This window comes from Theropithecus gelada, chromosome 8 (assembly GCF_003255815.1).
Source record: "Theropithecus gelada isolate Dixy chromosome 8, Tgel_1.0, whole genome shotgun sequence".
Taxonomy (NCBI): Eukaryota; Metazoa; Chordata; class Mammalia; order Primates; family Cercopithecidae; genus Theropithecus; species Theropithecus gelada.
The window spans coordinates 69,046,393-69,060,358 of NC_037676.1; the positions used below are offsets into that span (position 1 = coordinate 69,046,393).

The 13,966-nt window shown below is 40.2% G+C and overlaps 2 protein-coding genes across 3 annotated transcripts in view; one reads left to right on the plus strand and one right to left on the minus strand.

The window, feature by feature from the left end:
* LOC112630067 (serine/threonine-protein kinase Sgk3) overlaps positions 1-13,966 on the plus strand; it is a 191,998-nt gene that overhangs the window by 89,117 nt on the left and 88,915 nt on the right. The window lies entirely within an intron of this gene.
* On the minus strand, positions 5,472-6,151 carry LOC112630069 (putative pituitary tumor-transforming gene 3 protein). Its single transcript, XM_025394130.1, is given in 1 exon segment — positions 5,472-6,151. A coding segment is annotated over 1 exon segment (627 nt). The 3' UTR covers positions 5,472-5,524.

The following is a 13,966-nucleotide window of genomic DNA, read 5'->3' on the forward strand; positions in this document are numbered from 1 at the left end:
CAAAAAAAAAAAAAAAAAAAAAAAAAAACTAAAAAATTATGAGGCAATTTGAGAATTCGAACATGACTAGATATCCAGTAATAAGAAATCATAAAAAGAAAAAAATAAGTGTTTTTTTTTTAAGTGTGATGATGTTATATTTTTGTTTTTGTTTTTGTTTTTGTTTTTTGAGGCGGGGTCTCACTCTGTCACCAGGCTGTAGTGCAGTGGCGCGGTCTCAGCTCACTGTAACCTCTAACTCCCTGGTTCAAGCAATTCTTCTACCTCAGCCTCCCGAGTACCTGGGATTAAAGGTACATGCCACCCTGCCCGGCTAATTTTTGTATTTTTAGTAGAGATAACTCCTGACCTTACATGATCCACCCACCTCGGCCTCCCAAAGTGTTGAGATTACAGGCGTGAGCCACCGCGTCCGGCCTATAATATAGACTTGTAAAAAACATAACATCGGCCGGAGGTCAGGAGATCAAGACCATCCAGACCAACATGGTGAAACCCCATCTCTACTAAAAATACAAAAATTAGCTGGGCGAGGTGGCATATGCCTTTAATCCCAGGAACTCGGGAGGCTGAGGCAGGAGAATGGCTTGAATCAGCGAGTTAGAGGTTACAGTGAGCCGAGATCGCACCACTGCACTACGGCCTGGTGACAAAGTGAGACTGTGCCTCAAAAAACAAAAACAAAAGCAAAAATATAGCATCATCACACTTAAAAAAAACCCACTGATTTTTTTCTTTTTCTTTTTATGATTTCTTATTACTGGGTATGTAAATGTTCGAATTCTCAAATTGCCTCATAATTTTTTTAGTTGTTTTTTATTCTGTATATCTGCTGCCTTTCTTTTTTCCCTTATAATTTATGTAATAAAGAAACCAGGTCATTTAGCCTGTAGGATCTCCCACTGAAATTTACTGATTGCATCCCTATGATATCATTTGACATGTACTTCTGACCCCTGCAGTCCCTATAAATTGGAAGTTAGAGCTAGAAACTTAATGAGATTTAGATTCGAGTATTTTGGCAAGAATACTGCATAGTGATGTGTTTTTCCATCAGGAGGCATAAAATGTTTGGTCAGCGCTCTTTTTATGAGATAAGCAGCCATTGATCATCATTGCCTACATGCATTAATTCATTAATTAATTCATTGCAAAATGGTAGTATTCTGTTTTTATACATTACCTGGAATTCTTCTGTAACAAGAAACTTCTCCTCATTGACTATTTCGTTACCCGGAGTGCAGTTTATATTGGAAGGCAGGATACAGGCTTGGTTCTTACCTTTTATTTACCAGTTTTCAGAACAATGAATTAGTTCCTTATGGTTATCCAAAGGTAACCCATGAGGTTTGTTTTCTGTTTTTTAGTATCTTTGTAAATTCATGGATTTACATGTTCAATATATTTCAATTCATAATGGTGATTCTTTTTTACGATCGATTTTGCCATCTTTGAATTAGTTTCTGAGGTTTTTCACATGACTCTGGTAGTCACTGATATCATACTAGAAAGTAAGGAAGTTAGGACATTCCAGGCTCATCTTGTACATTTTCTGCTGCAGGTCTGCAATCAGCCAGTTCTCCAAGGAGCCCTAGTTCATATTAGTGGGAAATATTTAGGGCCCATAATCTTGGTACTAGGGGTGTTCATTTCCCTGGATTGGTCATTGATTTTAGCCTTTCCCATGCTAGAGCTAGGAAATACATAAATATAAATATATATGTGTATTTATATGTATATACATATATTTATGTACACATAAAATATACATATATATATTTAAAGATAAAATATAACATATATTCATACTGATACTTCCAACTGAAATTCAGTACTACAGGTTTTTTTGATTTTTTTAAACCTAACCTCATCTGTATCTCCTTTCTCCTACATCAGAATTCCTGGTTCTTAAGGATATGAAGATAATTACTAATTTTCTTCCTTTTTAAAAAGTTATTATTACTGTTGTTATTATTATTTGAGGCAGGGTCTTGCTTTGTTGCCCAGACTGGAGTGTAGTGGCACGATCTTAGCTCATTGCAGCCTCAACCATCAGGGCTCAAGTGATCCTCCCATCTCTCAGCCTCCCAAGTAGCTGGAACTACAGGCATGTGCCACCACACCCAGCTAATTTTTATAGAGACAGGGTTTTACCATGTTGCCTAGACTCATCTGGAACTCCTGGGCTCAAGCAATCTGCCCGCCTTGGCCCCCCAGAGTGCTGGGATTACAGGCATACACCACCACACCTAACCCATTTTCTTTATTCTACAACACGAATATGATCTCATATAATGATTACTTGAATAGAGTTTAAGATTTTTTTATAATTATTTTTTACAGTTCTTTTGTCCTTTGAGTTTATTCCACTAGGGAAAGATATCCTTTATTTTGAAGTCATTCAAAAGAAGTCCCCTTATCAGTTAGGTCAATTTAATTTTGGGAAGGAACCATGTTAAATGTTTTTAAATGTTTCTGCTTTTAGTCCTTATTATATTTCCTTCCACATCTCTAAATAATAAAATTATATTGTACCTTTTCTGAATTTAATTTGTACATTATTATTATTATTATTATTATTTGAGAAAGGGTCTCACTCCAGTTGCCCAGGCTGGAGTGCATTGCCCTGCTCCTGACTCACTGCAACCTCAACCTCCTGGGCTCAGGTGATCCTCCCATCTCAGTCTCCCGTAGCTGCGACTACAGGCATGTTCCACCACTGCTGGCTAATTTTTTTTTTTTAATTTTGTCAGTAGAGATGGGGTTTCACCATGTTGTCCAGGCTGGTCTCAGGCAATCCACAGCCCTTGGCAACTACCAATCTGTTTTCTGTTTCTATGAAATAGGCTAAGTGCCTGTAACATTATACTAAATGAAATAAACCAGACATCAGAGATAAGAACTGTATGATTCCATTTATATGGAATATAAATATAAATATAGCATAATGTTTTCAAGGTTCATTCATTTTGTAGCATGTATCAGTACTTCATTCCTTTTTATGGCTGGGTAATAATTATTCCATTGAATGTATATACCACAGTTTATCCGTTCATTAGCTGATGGACACATGGGTTATTTTCACCTCTTGAGTATTGTGAACAGTGCTGCTGTGAAAAATATGTACAAGTATTTGTATGAATACATATTTTCGGTTTTTTGGGGGGGCATATATCTAGAAGTAGAATTGCTGGGTCATACAGAAATACTGTGTTAAACTTTTTGAGAAACTCAAAATTGTTTTCTACAGCAGCCACACCATTTTACATTTTCACCACCAATGTACAAGGCTTCAGCTTCTCCACATCCTCACCAACACTTAGTTTTCACTTTTTTTATTACTGCCATCCTAGTGAGTGTGAATTGGTATCTCATCGTGATTTGGATTTGCATTTCCCTAATGACTAATGTTGAGCAACTCTTATGTGCCTGTGGCCATTTGTATATCTTCTTTGGAGAAATGCCTATTTAAGTCTTTTAACTACTTTAAAATTGGATTACTTGTCTTTACTGTTGAGTCAAACAAGTTTTTTACATATTCTGGATACTAGACTCTTATGAGATATGTAATTTGCAAATATTTTCTCCCACTACGGTTCAATTTGCTCTTATTTTTATTGTTGGTGAGTTGAAAGTTGAGGTCATTGATTTGAGCTTTTTTTTCTTTTCCAATATGGGCAATACCTTCTAAGTACTACTTTAGGGCACTCCACAACGTTTGATACATTATATTTTCATTTTCATTCAGTGCAAAATATGTTCTAATTTTCCTTTCAATTTCTTCTTTGACCCATGGGTTATTAGGGTTGTATATTTGGATTCAAAATATTTGGATTTTGGCCAGGCATGGTGGCTCGCGCCTGTAATCCCAGCACTTTGGGAGGCCGAGGTGGGTGGATCACCTGAGGTGAGGAGTTCTAGACCAGCCTGGCTAACATGGTGAAACTCCGTCTCTACTAAAAATACAAAAAATTAGCTGGGCGTGGTGGTGGGCACCTGTAGTCCCAGCTACTAGGGAGGCTGAGGCAGGAGAATGGTGTGAACCTGGGAGGCAGAGCCTGCCACTGCACTCCATCCTGGGCAACAGAGCAAGACTGTCAAAAAAAAAAAAAAAAATTAGATTTTTCCAAACGTCTTGCTGTTACTGATTTCTAATTTAATTTTATTATAGTTAGAGAACATACTTTGTGTGATTTGAATTGTTTTAGGTTTATTGAGTTTATGGCTCAGAATATGGTCTGCCTCGGTGAATATCTTATGTACACATGAAAAGTATATATATTCTATTTTGGGGTGTTCTACAAATATCAGTTAAGTTGGCCAGGTGTGGTGGCTCACACCTGTAATCCCAGCACTTTGGAAGGCTGATGTGGGTGCATCGCTTGAGGCCAGAAGTTTGAGACCAGCCTGGCCAACATGGCAAAACCCTGTCTCTACTAAAGATACAAAAATTAGCTGGGTCTGGTGGCGTGTGCCTATAGTCTCAGCTACTCGAGAGGCTGAGGCAGGAGAATTGCTTGAACCTAGGAGGCAGAGAGGTTGCAGTGAGCCGTGATTGCAACTGCATTTCAGCCTGGGCGACAGAGCAAGACCGTCTTAAAGAAAAAAAAAATATATATATATATATATATATGTGTGTGTGTATGTGTGTGTGTGTGTATATATATGTGTGTATATATATATGTATAAAATCTCAAGATGTTTAATAGTGTTGTTTAGGTCTTCTATATGCTTGCTGAATTTCTCTCTACTTGTGTTATTATGAAAGGGGTTTTGAAACTTCTAACTATAATTGTGGGTGTATCTATTTCTTCTTGAAGGATTTTCAGTTTTTGTTCATATATTTTGAAGCTCTGTTATTAAGTGCATAAATGTGTAGAATTATGTCCTCTTGATAAATTGGCCCCTTTATCGTTATGAAATGACCTTCTCTTTCCACAGTAATATTATTTGCTTTGAAATATTCTTTATATATTCATATAGCTGCTCTAGCTTTCTTTTTTTTGAGGCAGAGTTTTGCTCTTGTTGCCCAGGTTGGAGTGCAATGGCGCAATCTCCGCTCACCGCAATCTCTGCCTCCCAGGTTCAAGTGATTCTCCTGCCTCACACTCCCAAGCTGCTGGGATTACACGCATGCACTACCACACCTGGCTATTTTTGTATTTTTAGTAGAGACAGGATTTCTCCATGTTGGTCAGGCTGGTCTCGAACTCCTGACCTCAGGTGATCCGCCTGCCTCAGCCTCCCAAAGTGTTGGGATTACAGGCGTGAGCCACCATGCCCGGTCAAGTTTGTCTTTCATATTGCTATTTGTTTTATATTTATCTGTTCTTTGTTTCATTTTTCTTCATTTTCTGCCTTATTTTGGATTAAGCATTATTATCCCATTTTATGTCCTTTGTTCCCTTATTAGTTATAACTCCTGTTTTTCCTTTTAATGGTTATTTTATTTTAGGATTAAAGTATGTATCTTTTTTTTTCTGTTAAACAAATAATGCTTTATTAATACAAATACCCACAAACTCTAAAGCACTAAGAAATTTAAAATATCTATGTCAGAACAAACAGGTGGCAATTCAACATCCAGGGTCAACAGAATGCTTGAAGGAGACTGCAGCAGATTGGATTCCCATGGTGGAGAGGGCATCTTCACAGGTGAAGGGGGGTCTAGCTGAAACAGCTTTTCAAGCTCTCTCTCCTCATCAAGGATCATGAGAGGCACTCCACTCAAGGGGAGATGTGGAATCTGGTGCTCTTCAGGCAGGTCAAAATTCTCAAAGCCTAGAGAACTGAAGGGGAATAATTTTTCTATTTCTGGATAGGCATCATCTGAGGCAGGAACAGAGCTTTTTGCTTTAACAGTCTTCTCAGTCATCTTTTTGGCATAAAAGATTGGCTGTTTTTGTTTGAGGGGTCCATTGGTCTTTACTGACCTTTCTGTAGCTCTGTTGACAGTTCCCAAAGCCTTCCTGGTAGCTTTAGGTAAGGCTGGTAGAACATTGAATGTTTTGCCGAAACGTGGTATTGAAACTTAAGATCTCCCATCTAAGGCTGTGATTGAAGGTCCAGACCCCAGCTTCAGCCCATCCTTTGCAGCCACAAGGGTACCTGGTTCTCCATTTTCCTTATCAACATAGATCAGAGTAGCCATTCTGGATTATTGCTGCTCTCAACCAGATTTAAGTATATATCTTTAATTTATTACAGTCTATCTTCATTTGAATTATACCACATCACTTATAGAATACTTACACTTATAGGATATATCTTACAATAGTATACTTCCATGTCTCTAATGCTAGCTTTTATAATACTGTTGTCATATATTTTACTGATACATTAGATATAAACCCACAATAAGTTATTACTATTTTTGTTTAAAGTTGTTAACTTTTAGAGATTTAAATTATTAAAAAATCAAAATATGTTTACTTTTGTTGTTACTATTTCAAGTGCTCTTCATTTCTTAGTAATTTCCAGAAATCCAGAATAACTTTTCTATATCTGAAGGGCTTCCTTGAATGTTTCTTGTTGTATGAGTCAACTGGTTATGAATTTTTCAGCTTTTTTTTCAGTCTGAAAAAATCTTTATATAGCTTTATATATCTTTGATCTTTATGTATCTTTGATTTTGAAGGATATTTGTGCTAGGTAAAGAATTTTAGGTTGACAAATTTTTTTATTCAGTACGTTGTAGATGTTGCTCTACTTCTTGCTTGTAATTTTTTTTTTTTTTGAGACGGAATCTTGCTTTGTCACCCAGGCTGGAGTACAGTGGTGCCATCTCAGCTCACTGCAACCTCTGCCCCCCAGGTTCAAGTGATTCTCCTGCCTCAGCCTCCTGAGGAGCTGGAATTACAGGCATGCGCCACCACACCCGGCTAATTTTTGTATTTTTAGTAGAGTCGGGGTTTCACCATATTTGCCAGGCTCATCTCAAATTCCTGACCTCAGGTGATCTGCCCGTTGCCCTCCTCCGCCTCCACAAGTGTTGGGATTACAGGCATGAGCCACTGTGCCCGGCCACTTGTACTATTTCTGATGAGAAATATGCTGACATTTTTAACTTTGTTCCTCCGTATATAACATATCTTTTCTTCTGGCTGCTATTAAGACTTTATCACTGGTTTTTAGTACTTTTATTATGATGTGCCTTGGTGTAGTTTTCTTCATGTTTCTAGTGTTTGAATTCATTGCACTTGTCAGATCTGTGAGTTTATAGTTTTCATCTAATTTGGGAATATGTCAGCCATAATTTCTACAAATGCGTTTTCCTATCCCATCCTCCAACACCATCCTTATCTTCTCCTTAAGGGAATCTAATTGCAAGTATATTAGGCTGCTTACATTTTTCCACAGCTCATCGATTCTCTTTACGTTTCTCTTTTTTTTGGTTTTTTGAAACAGAGTCTCACTCTGTTGCCCAGGCTAGAGTGCAGTGGCACAATCTCTGCTCACTGAAACCTCCGCCTCCTGGCTTCAAATGATTCTCATGCCTCAGACTCCCAAGTAGCTGGGACTACAGGTATGCACCACCATGCCCATCTAATTTTTGTATTTTTAGTAGAGATGGGATTTTGCCATGTTGGCCAGGCTGGTCTTGAACTCCAGGCCTCAAGTGATCCATCTGCCTCAGCCTCTCAAAATGCTGGGATTACAGGTGTGGGTTACTGCGCCTGGCCTTAATTCTTTTTTCTATCTACATTTTAGAAAGTTTCTATTGCTGTCTTCAAGTTTACTAATCTTTTCTTCTGTAATGTCTAGTCTTCTGTTAATCCTATCCAGTGTATTTTCCACTTTAGAGATTATTGTTTTCATCTCTAAAAGTCGAACTTAGAAATGTTATACTTTCTTTGTCTCTACTTAACTTTTTGAATATATTACTATTGTTGTTATTATTATTATTATTTTGTAGAGATGGGATCTCCCTATGTTGCCCAAGCTGGTCTTGAACTCCTGAAATGAAGGGATCCTCTTACCTTGTCCTCTCAAAGTGGGATTACAGGCGTGAGCCACCAAGACCTGCCTACATTACCATTATAATAACTGTTTTAATGTCCTAGTCAGCCAATTCTAACATCTATGTCAGTTGCAGGTCAGTTTTAGTGATTACTTTTTTTTTTTTTTTTTTTTGAGACGGAGTCTCGCTCTATTGCCCAGGCTGGAGTGCAGTGGGGCAATCTCCGCTCACTGCAAGCTCCACCTCCCGGGTTCACGCCATTCTCCTGCCTCAGCCTCCCTAGTATCTGGGACTAAAGGCGCCCACCGCCGCGCCCAGCTAATTTTTTTGTATTTTCAGTAGAGACAGAGTTTCCCCGTGTTCACCATGATGGTCTTGATCTCCTGACCTCATGATCCGCCCGCCTCAGCCTCACAAAGTGCTGAGGCGTGAGCCACCGCACCCGGCCCCTAGTGATTACTTTTTAATCTCATTATTGGTCATATTTTTCTGTTTCTTTGCATGCCTTGTAATACTGAATGCCACGTATTCAATATTGAATGTCAGACATTGTGATTTTTTTCCTTGCTGGATGCTGGATATTTTTCTGTTCTTATAAATATGCCTGGATTTTAATTTGAGATAGAGTTAAATTACGAGGAAATAGTTCATAAATATGCCTGGATTTTAATTTGAGATAGAGGTAAATTACTAGGAAATAGTTCAATCCTTTCAGATCTTACTTCTATATATATATATATATATTTTTTGGCAGGACTCAAGCAGTATTTATTCTAGGGCTAATTCCCCCCCAGTTTAAGTAAGGTAAGACTCTTCTTAGTATTCTACCTCCATTGAGTTAGGAGCGTTTCTAGTCTACCTGATAGGAACAGTCACTATTCCTGGCCCTCTGTGAGTTTCCAGTGGTATTCTGTCTAATGCTTTCATATGTTTTTTTCTTTGCTGTACTTTTTATAGTTTCTTCACATGCATGCACTGATGCGCATTGTCACATTCTCCGGGAGAACCTTCGGCAGGTCTCTAGGGTTCTCTGTGCACTTAACTTCCTCTTGTACACTGTCTTGTGAACTGTAACCATCTTGTTCTTCCTGGATTCATAGCCGAATCATCTCAACTCGGGGAGTCTGCTGGGCTCTCCTTCATTCCACTTCCTATGTCATGGTGTGTAAGGTATCTGAAAGTAGTAAGCTGGGGTAAACTTTGTTTGCTTAGGAATCATTTTCTTTCACTGCCTGATATCCAGTATCTTGAAAACAGATGTTTTATATATTTTATCTGGCTCTTTTTCCTTTTTCCTTTTGGTTGGTTCAGGTGGGAGGGCCAATTTGGTCCTTATTACTCCATGTTGGCTGGATTCAGAAGTCCCCTAAGGCTTTACTCTTAATAGTCACTTCACATTTTGAAGAGAGGTAGAGAAGAGTTCCAAGCGTCTATTACCAATAGCCTCTGGTACAACCCACTCTATAGATGAAGTGTGATTATTATTTAGTCTATTTAATACTTCTTAAATCTCTAGAACATTATAAAGGTTTGCTGTGACTAGTGATTTATAGATTGTTTGGGACAGACTTTAGAACTCTGGGGCCTCCCTGAAATGTGCCATTGACATTTTCAAAACACAAGGGGCCATTGATAGATTGCAAATCAGTTTTTACTCTTACTTGGTAGTCATTCTGCAAACTGGGTTCTGTTTCTATTTTACCATCTGGGTAAGGTTGCAGTTAAGGAAAATTTACTCTCTAAAGACCTTAATGGTACATAGAGCTTGCTAACATAGAGAATTTGCTGTGATTCAAGGGTTTATTTCTAGAACACTGAAAACCTTTCTAGTCCAACTCCAAGAAATGCTGTGTGATTCTTTTTCACTTATTCTTGAGGATTTCTTTGAAATTAAAAGAGGAGCCGGGTGCAGTGGCTCATGCCTGTAATCCCAGCACTTTGGGAGGCTGAGGTGGGCGGATTACGAGGTCAGGAGTTTGAGACCAGCCTGACTAACATGGAGAAACCCCATCTCTACTAAAAGAAAATTAGCTGGGCGTGGTGGTGCGTGCCTGTAATCCCAGCTACTTGGGAGGCTAAGGCAGGAGAATCACTTGAACCTGGGAGGCGGAGGTTGCAGCGAGCCGAGCTCGCACCATTGCACTCCAGCCTGGGCAACAAGAGCGAAACTCTTGTCTCAAAAAAAAAAAAAAAAAAAGAGGAAGCTCTCACTATCTTATTTCCATGAAAAAGAAAAGACCAGTGTTTTAGTAGTGAAGGAGAGAGAGGACTTAAGGAAAGATGAAAATAATCATGGACTGATTAATATATTTTTAAGCATTTACTATGGGTATACCACTTGTTTGGGCAATGAGGTGAAGAAGAGTGGGTAGGTTACTTTTTATTTACCTCCATGAATCTCAAAGACTTAGTCTTCCAAAAAAGTCTTATCATTTACTTTTCCATTTTTATGAATCAATCACATGTAACTGCCAATCAAAGCATTTGGTTAGCATGAAGTAACTGGTGTTACTTCAGTATCATAATATTTCAGAGAAGAACAGAATCTTGCTGTTATAGGTAATATGAACAGCCTAATTATGGATGAATCTATAATTTCTTTTCGCCTTCTTAAGATATTGAATTTTTTTTTTTCTTGAGACGGGAGTCTTGCTGTGTTGCCCAGGCTGGAGTGCAGTGGCACGATCTCACCTCACTGCAAGCTCCCCCTGCTGGGTTCACGCCATTCTCCTGCCTCAGCCTCCTGAGTAGCTGGGATTACAGACAACCGCCATTACACCCGGCTAATTTTTTTTTTTTTTTTTTTAGAGACAGAGTCTTTCCTTCTTCCCCCCGGGGGGGGGCAGGGGGGGAATCTTCGCTCCCTGCAATCTCTACCTCCCAGGCTCAACCAATTCTGCTGCCTCAGCCTCCCGAGTAGCTGGGATTACAGGAATGCACTATCACGCCTGGCTTATTTTTTTTTTTTTTTTTTTTGAGACAGAGTCTCGCTCTGTCACCCAGGCTGGAGTACAGTGGGGCAATCTCAGCTCACTGCAATCTCTGCCTCCCAGGTTCACGCCATTCTCCTGTCTCAGCCTCCCGAGTAGCTGGGACTACAGGCGCCCACCACGCCCAGCTAATTTTTTTTGTATTTTTTTAGTAGAGACGGGGTTATCATCATGTTAGCCAGGATGATCTCGATCTCCTGACCTTGTGATTAGCCCGCCTCGGCCTCCCAAAGTGCTGGGATTACAGGAATGAGCCACAGCGCCCAGCCTCAAGATATTGAAAAATTTTTTTCCTGGTTGACTGGGGCCTGGGGACATCTAGTAAATAGTTTTAAGTTGGCTGGGTGTGGTGGCTCATACCTGTAATCCCAGCACTTTGGGAGGCTGAGGCCAGCAAATCACTTGAGGTCAGAAGTTTGAGATCAGCCTGGCCAACATCATGAAACATCACCTCTAGTAAGAATACAAAAATTAGCCAGGCGTGATAGTGCATTCCTGTAATCCCAGCTACTCGGGAGGCTGAGGCAGCAGAATTGGTTGAGCCTGGGAGGTAGAGGTTGCAGGGAGCCAAGATTGCGCCACTGCACTCTAGCCTGAGTGACAGAGCGAGACTCTGTCTCCAAAAAAAAAGGTTTAAAGTTTAGTTTTAGAGATAAATATTCTTTTTTGTTTGTTTTGAGACAGGCTTTCCCTCTGTCACCCAAGCTGGAGTGCAATGGTGCAATCATGACTCACTGTAGCCTTGACCACCTGGGCTCAAGTGATCTTCTCACTTAAGCCTCATAAGTAGCTGGGACTAATTAGCCAGGGACCATGCCTCATTAATTTTTTATAGAGATGGGATCTCGCTGTATTGCTGCAGCTACTCTGGAACACCAGGGCTCAAGAAATCCTCCTGTCTTGGCCTCCCAAAGTACTGGGATTACAGGCATGAGCCACTGTGCCCAGCAAGATAAATATTCTTTTTTGTTGTTGTTTTGTTTTTTTTGAGGCAGGGTCTCACTCTGTCACCCAGGCTGGAGTGCAGTGGCATAATCTCGGCTCATTGCAGCCTGTACCTTCTAGGGTCAAGCGATCCTCCTATCTCAGCCTCCCAAGTAGCTGGGACTACAGACGTGCACCGCTACACCTGGCTCATTTTTTTTTTTTTTTTGAGACAGAGTCTCGCTCTGTTGCCCAGGCTGGAGTGCAGTGGCACGATCTCGGCTCACTGCAAGCTCTGCTTCCTGGGTTCATGCCATTCTCCTGCCTCAGCCTCCTGAGTAGCTGGGACTACAGGTGCCTGCCACCACGCCCGGCTAATTTTTTTGTATTTTTAGTAGAGACGGGGTTTCACCATGTTCACCTGGCTAATTTTTAAATTTTTTTGTAGAGATGGGGTTTCACCATGTTGCTCAGGCTGGTCTCAAACTCCACTCTTGAGCTCAAGTGATCTGCCTGCCTTGGCCTCCCAAAGTGCTGGGATTACAGGTGTGAGCCACCATAACTGGCTTGAGATAAAGATTCTAAATAGCAGAAAACAAAACAAAGTAGCCCTGCTACATGCTAACGTGAGTGGTGCAGATCCTAAGTATTATAGCATTTTATTGCATAGAGACGTCCCTGAGCTGGGCTATTGTAGTCAAGACAGGTAGTTAGGACTGAGAAGAGGGTATTCCAGCTGGGAGGCAGTGGGTTTGCATGTACAGTGGCAGGGATGTTAGCTATAAGTCGTGGATTCTGTACGTTGAGGAGACAGTCTGTCAAACAGCTGAGTACACAAGAGTGAGTTGGAGATTAGGTGGGAAATGTAGGTTAGGATCAGATCAAACACCCTGAGTTCTTTGAATCTGTTCTTTATACAGAGATGGCAGTGAAAATGGAAGAGTCATTGAAGAGACTCTGTAAAGGAGAAAGCCAAGGACCTGGTGACCAAACGTGAGGACTGAGAGGGAGGAGTCAAAGGTTTTGAGTTAGGGCAAGAACGATACAGTATTACCCCCTTAGCCAAGGGGGTACCTTCTAAAACTCCCAGTGGTTCCCTGAAACTGCAGATAGTACTGAACCGCAGTCTAAACTGTTTTTTCCTATATATACATGCCTACAATAATGTTTACTCTCTAAATTAGGCACAGTAAGAGATTAACTACCATAACTAATAATAAAATACAATTATAACAATATGTCAGCATCACAACTCTTGCACTTTGGGGCCATCATGAAGTAAAATAAGGGTTCCTTGAACACAAGCACTGTGACACCTCTACAGCCGACCTGATGATAGAGATGCCTACTAAGTGACTAGCAGGTGGTTAACATCTGCAGCATGGACAAACTGGACAGAGGGAGGCTTCACATTGAAGGTAGATGGATTGGGATAGCGTGAGATTTTATCACACTGCTCAGAACAGCACACCATTTACAACTTATTGTTTATTTCTAGAATTTTCCATTTAATTTTTTCAGACTGTGGGTCAAAAAAAGAAAAGGGAAACTGTTGATAAGGGTATGTGTCGGGGACTGGTGTATTATTATTATTACAAACAGGAAAGTCGGAAGGGAGAGGTCGAATGAAGTGATTCCAGAGATCCCTGAAGCTTTTTCTAAAAATTTCCAATTTCTCTGAGTAGCTCCTGACTAGACAATACTTCCCTGCATTCTTTCCCCTCTCCTATGAGTAGAGCCTGGCAGGACAAACTCTAGAGTATGAGAGGGCATTTGGAGCCCATGAGGTCACCAGGCTAAATCCCCTCATTTTACTGATAAGCAAATTGAGGACTTCGGATATTGTGACTTCCCTTTAAGGCTACAGAGCTAGGCTGGCCTCTTGGCATTATTTTCTGAAATTCTTGTAATAAAGGTTACTGTATATCAATCCTGCTTACTGGCAAAGTGAGCCCTTTGTTTCCCTGCCATATTCATTAGTTATATTATTTTTATTTTAGAAACAGGGTCTTGCTATGCAGGTCCAGGCTGGCCTAGAACTCCTGGGCTCAAGTGATTCTCCTGCCTCAGCCCCTGGAGTAGCTGGGACTGT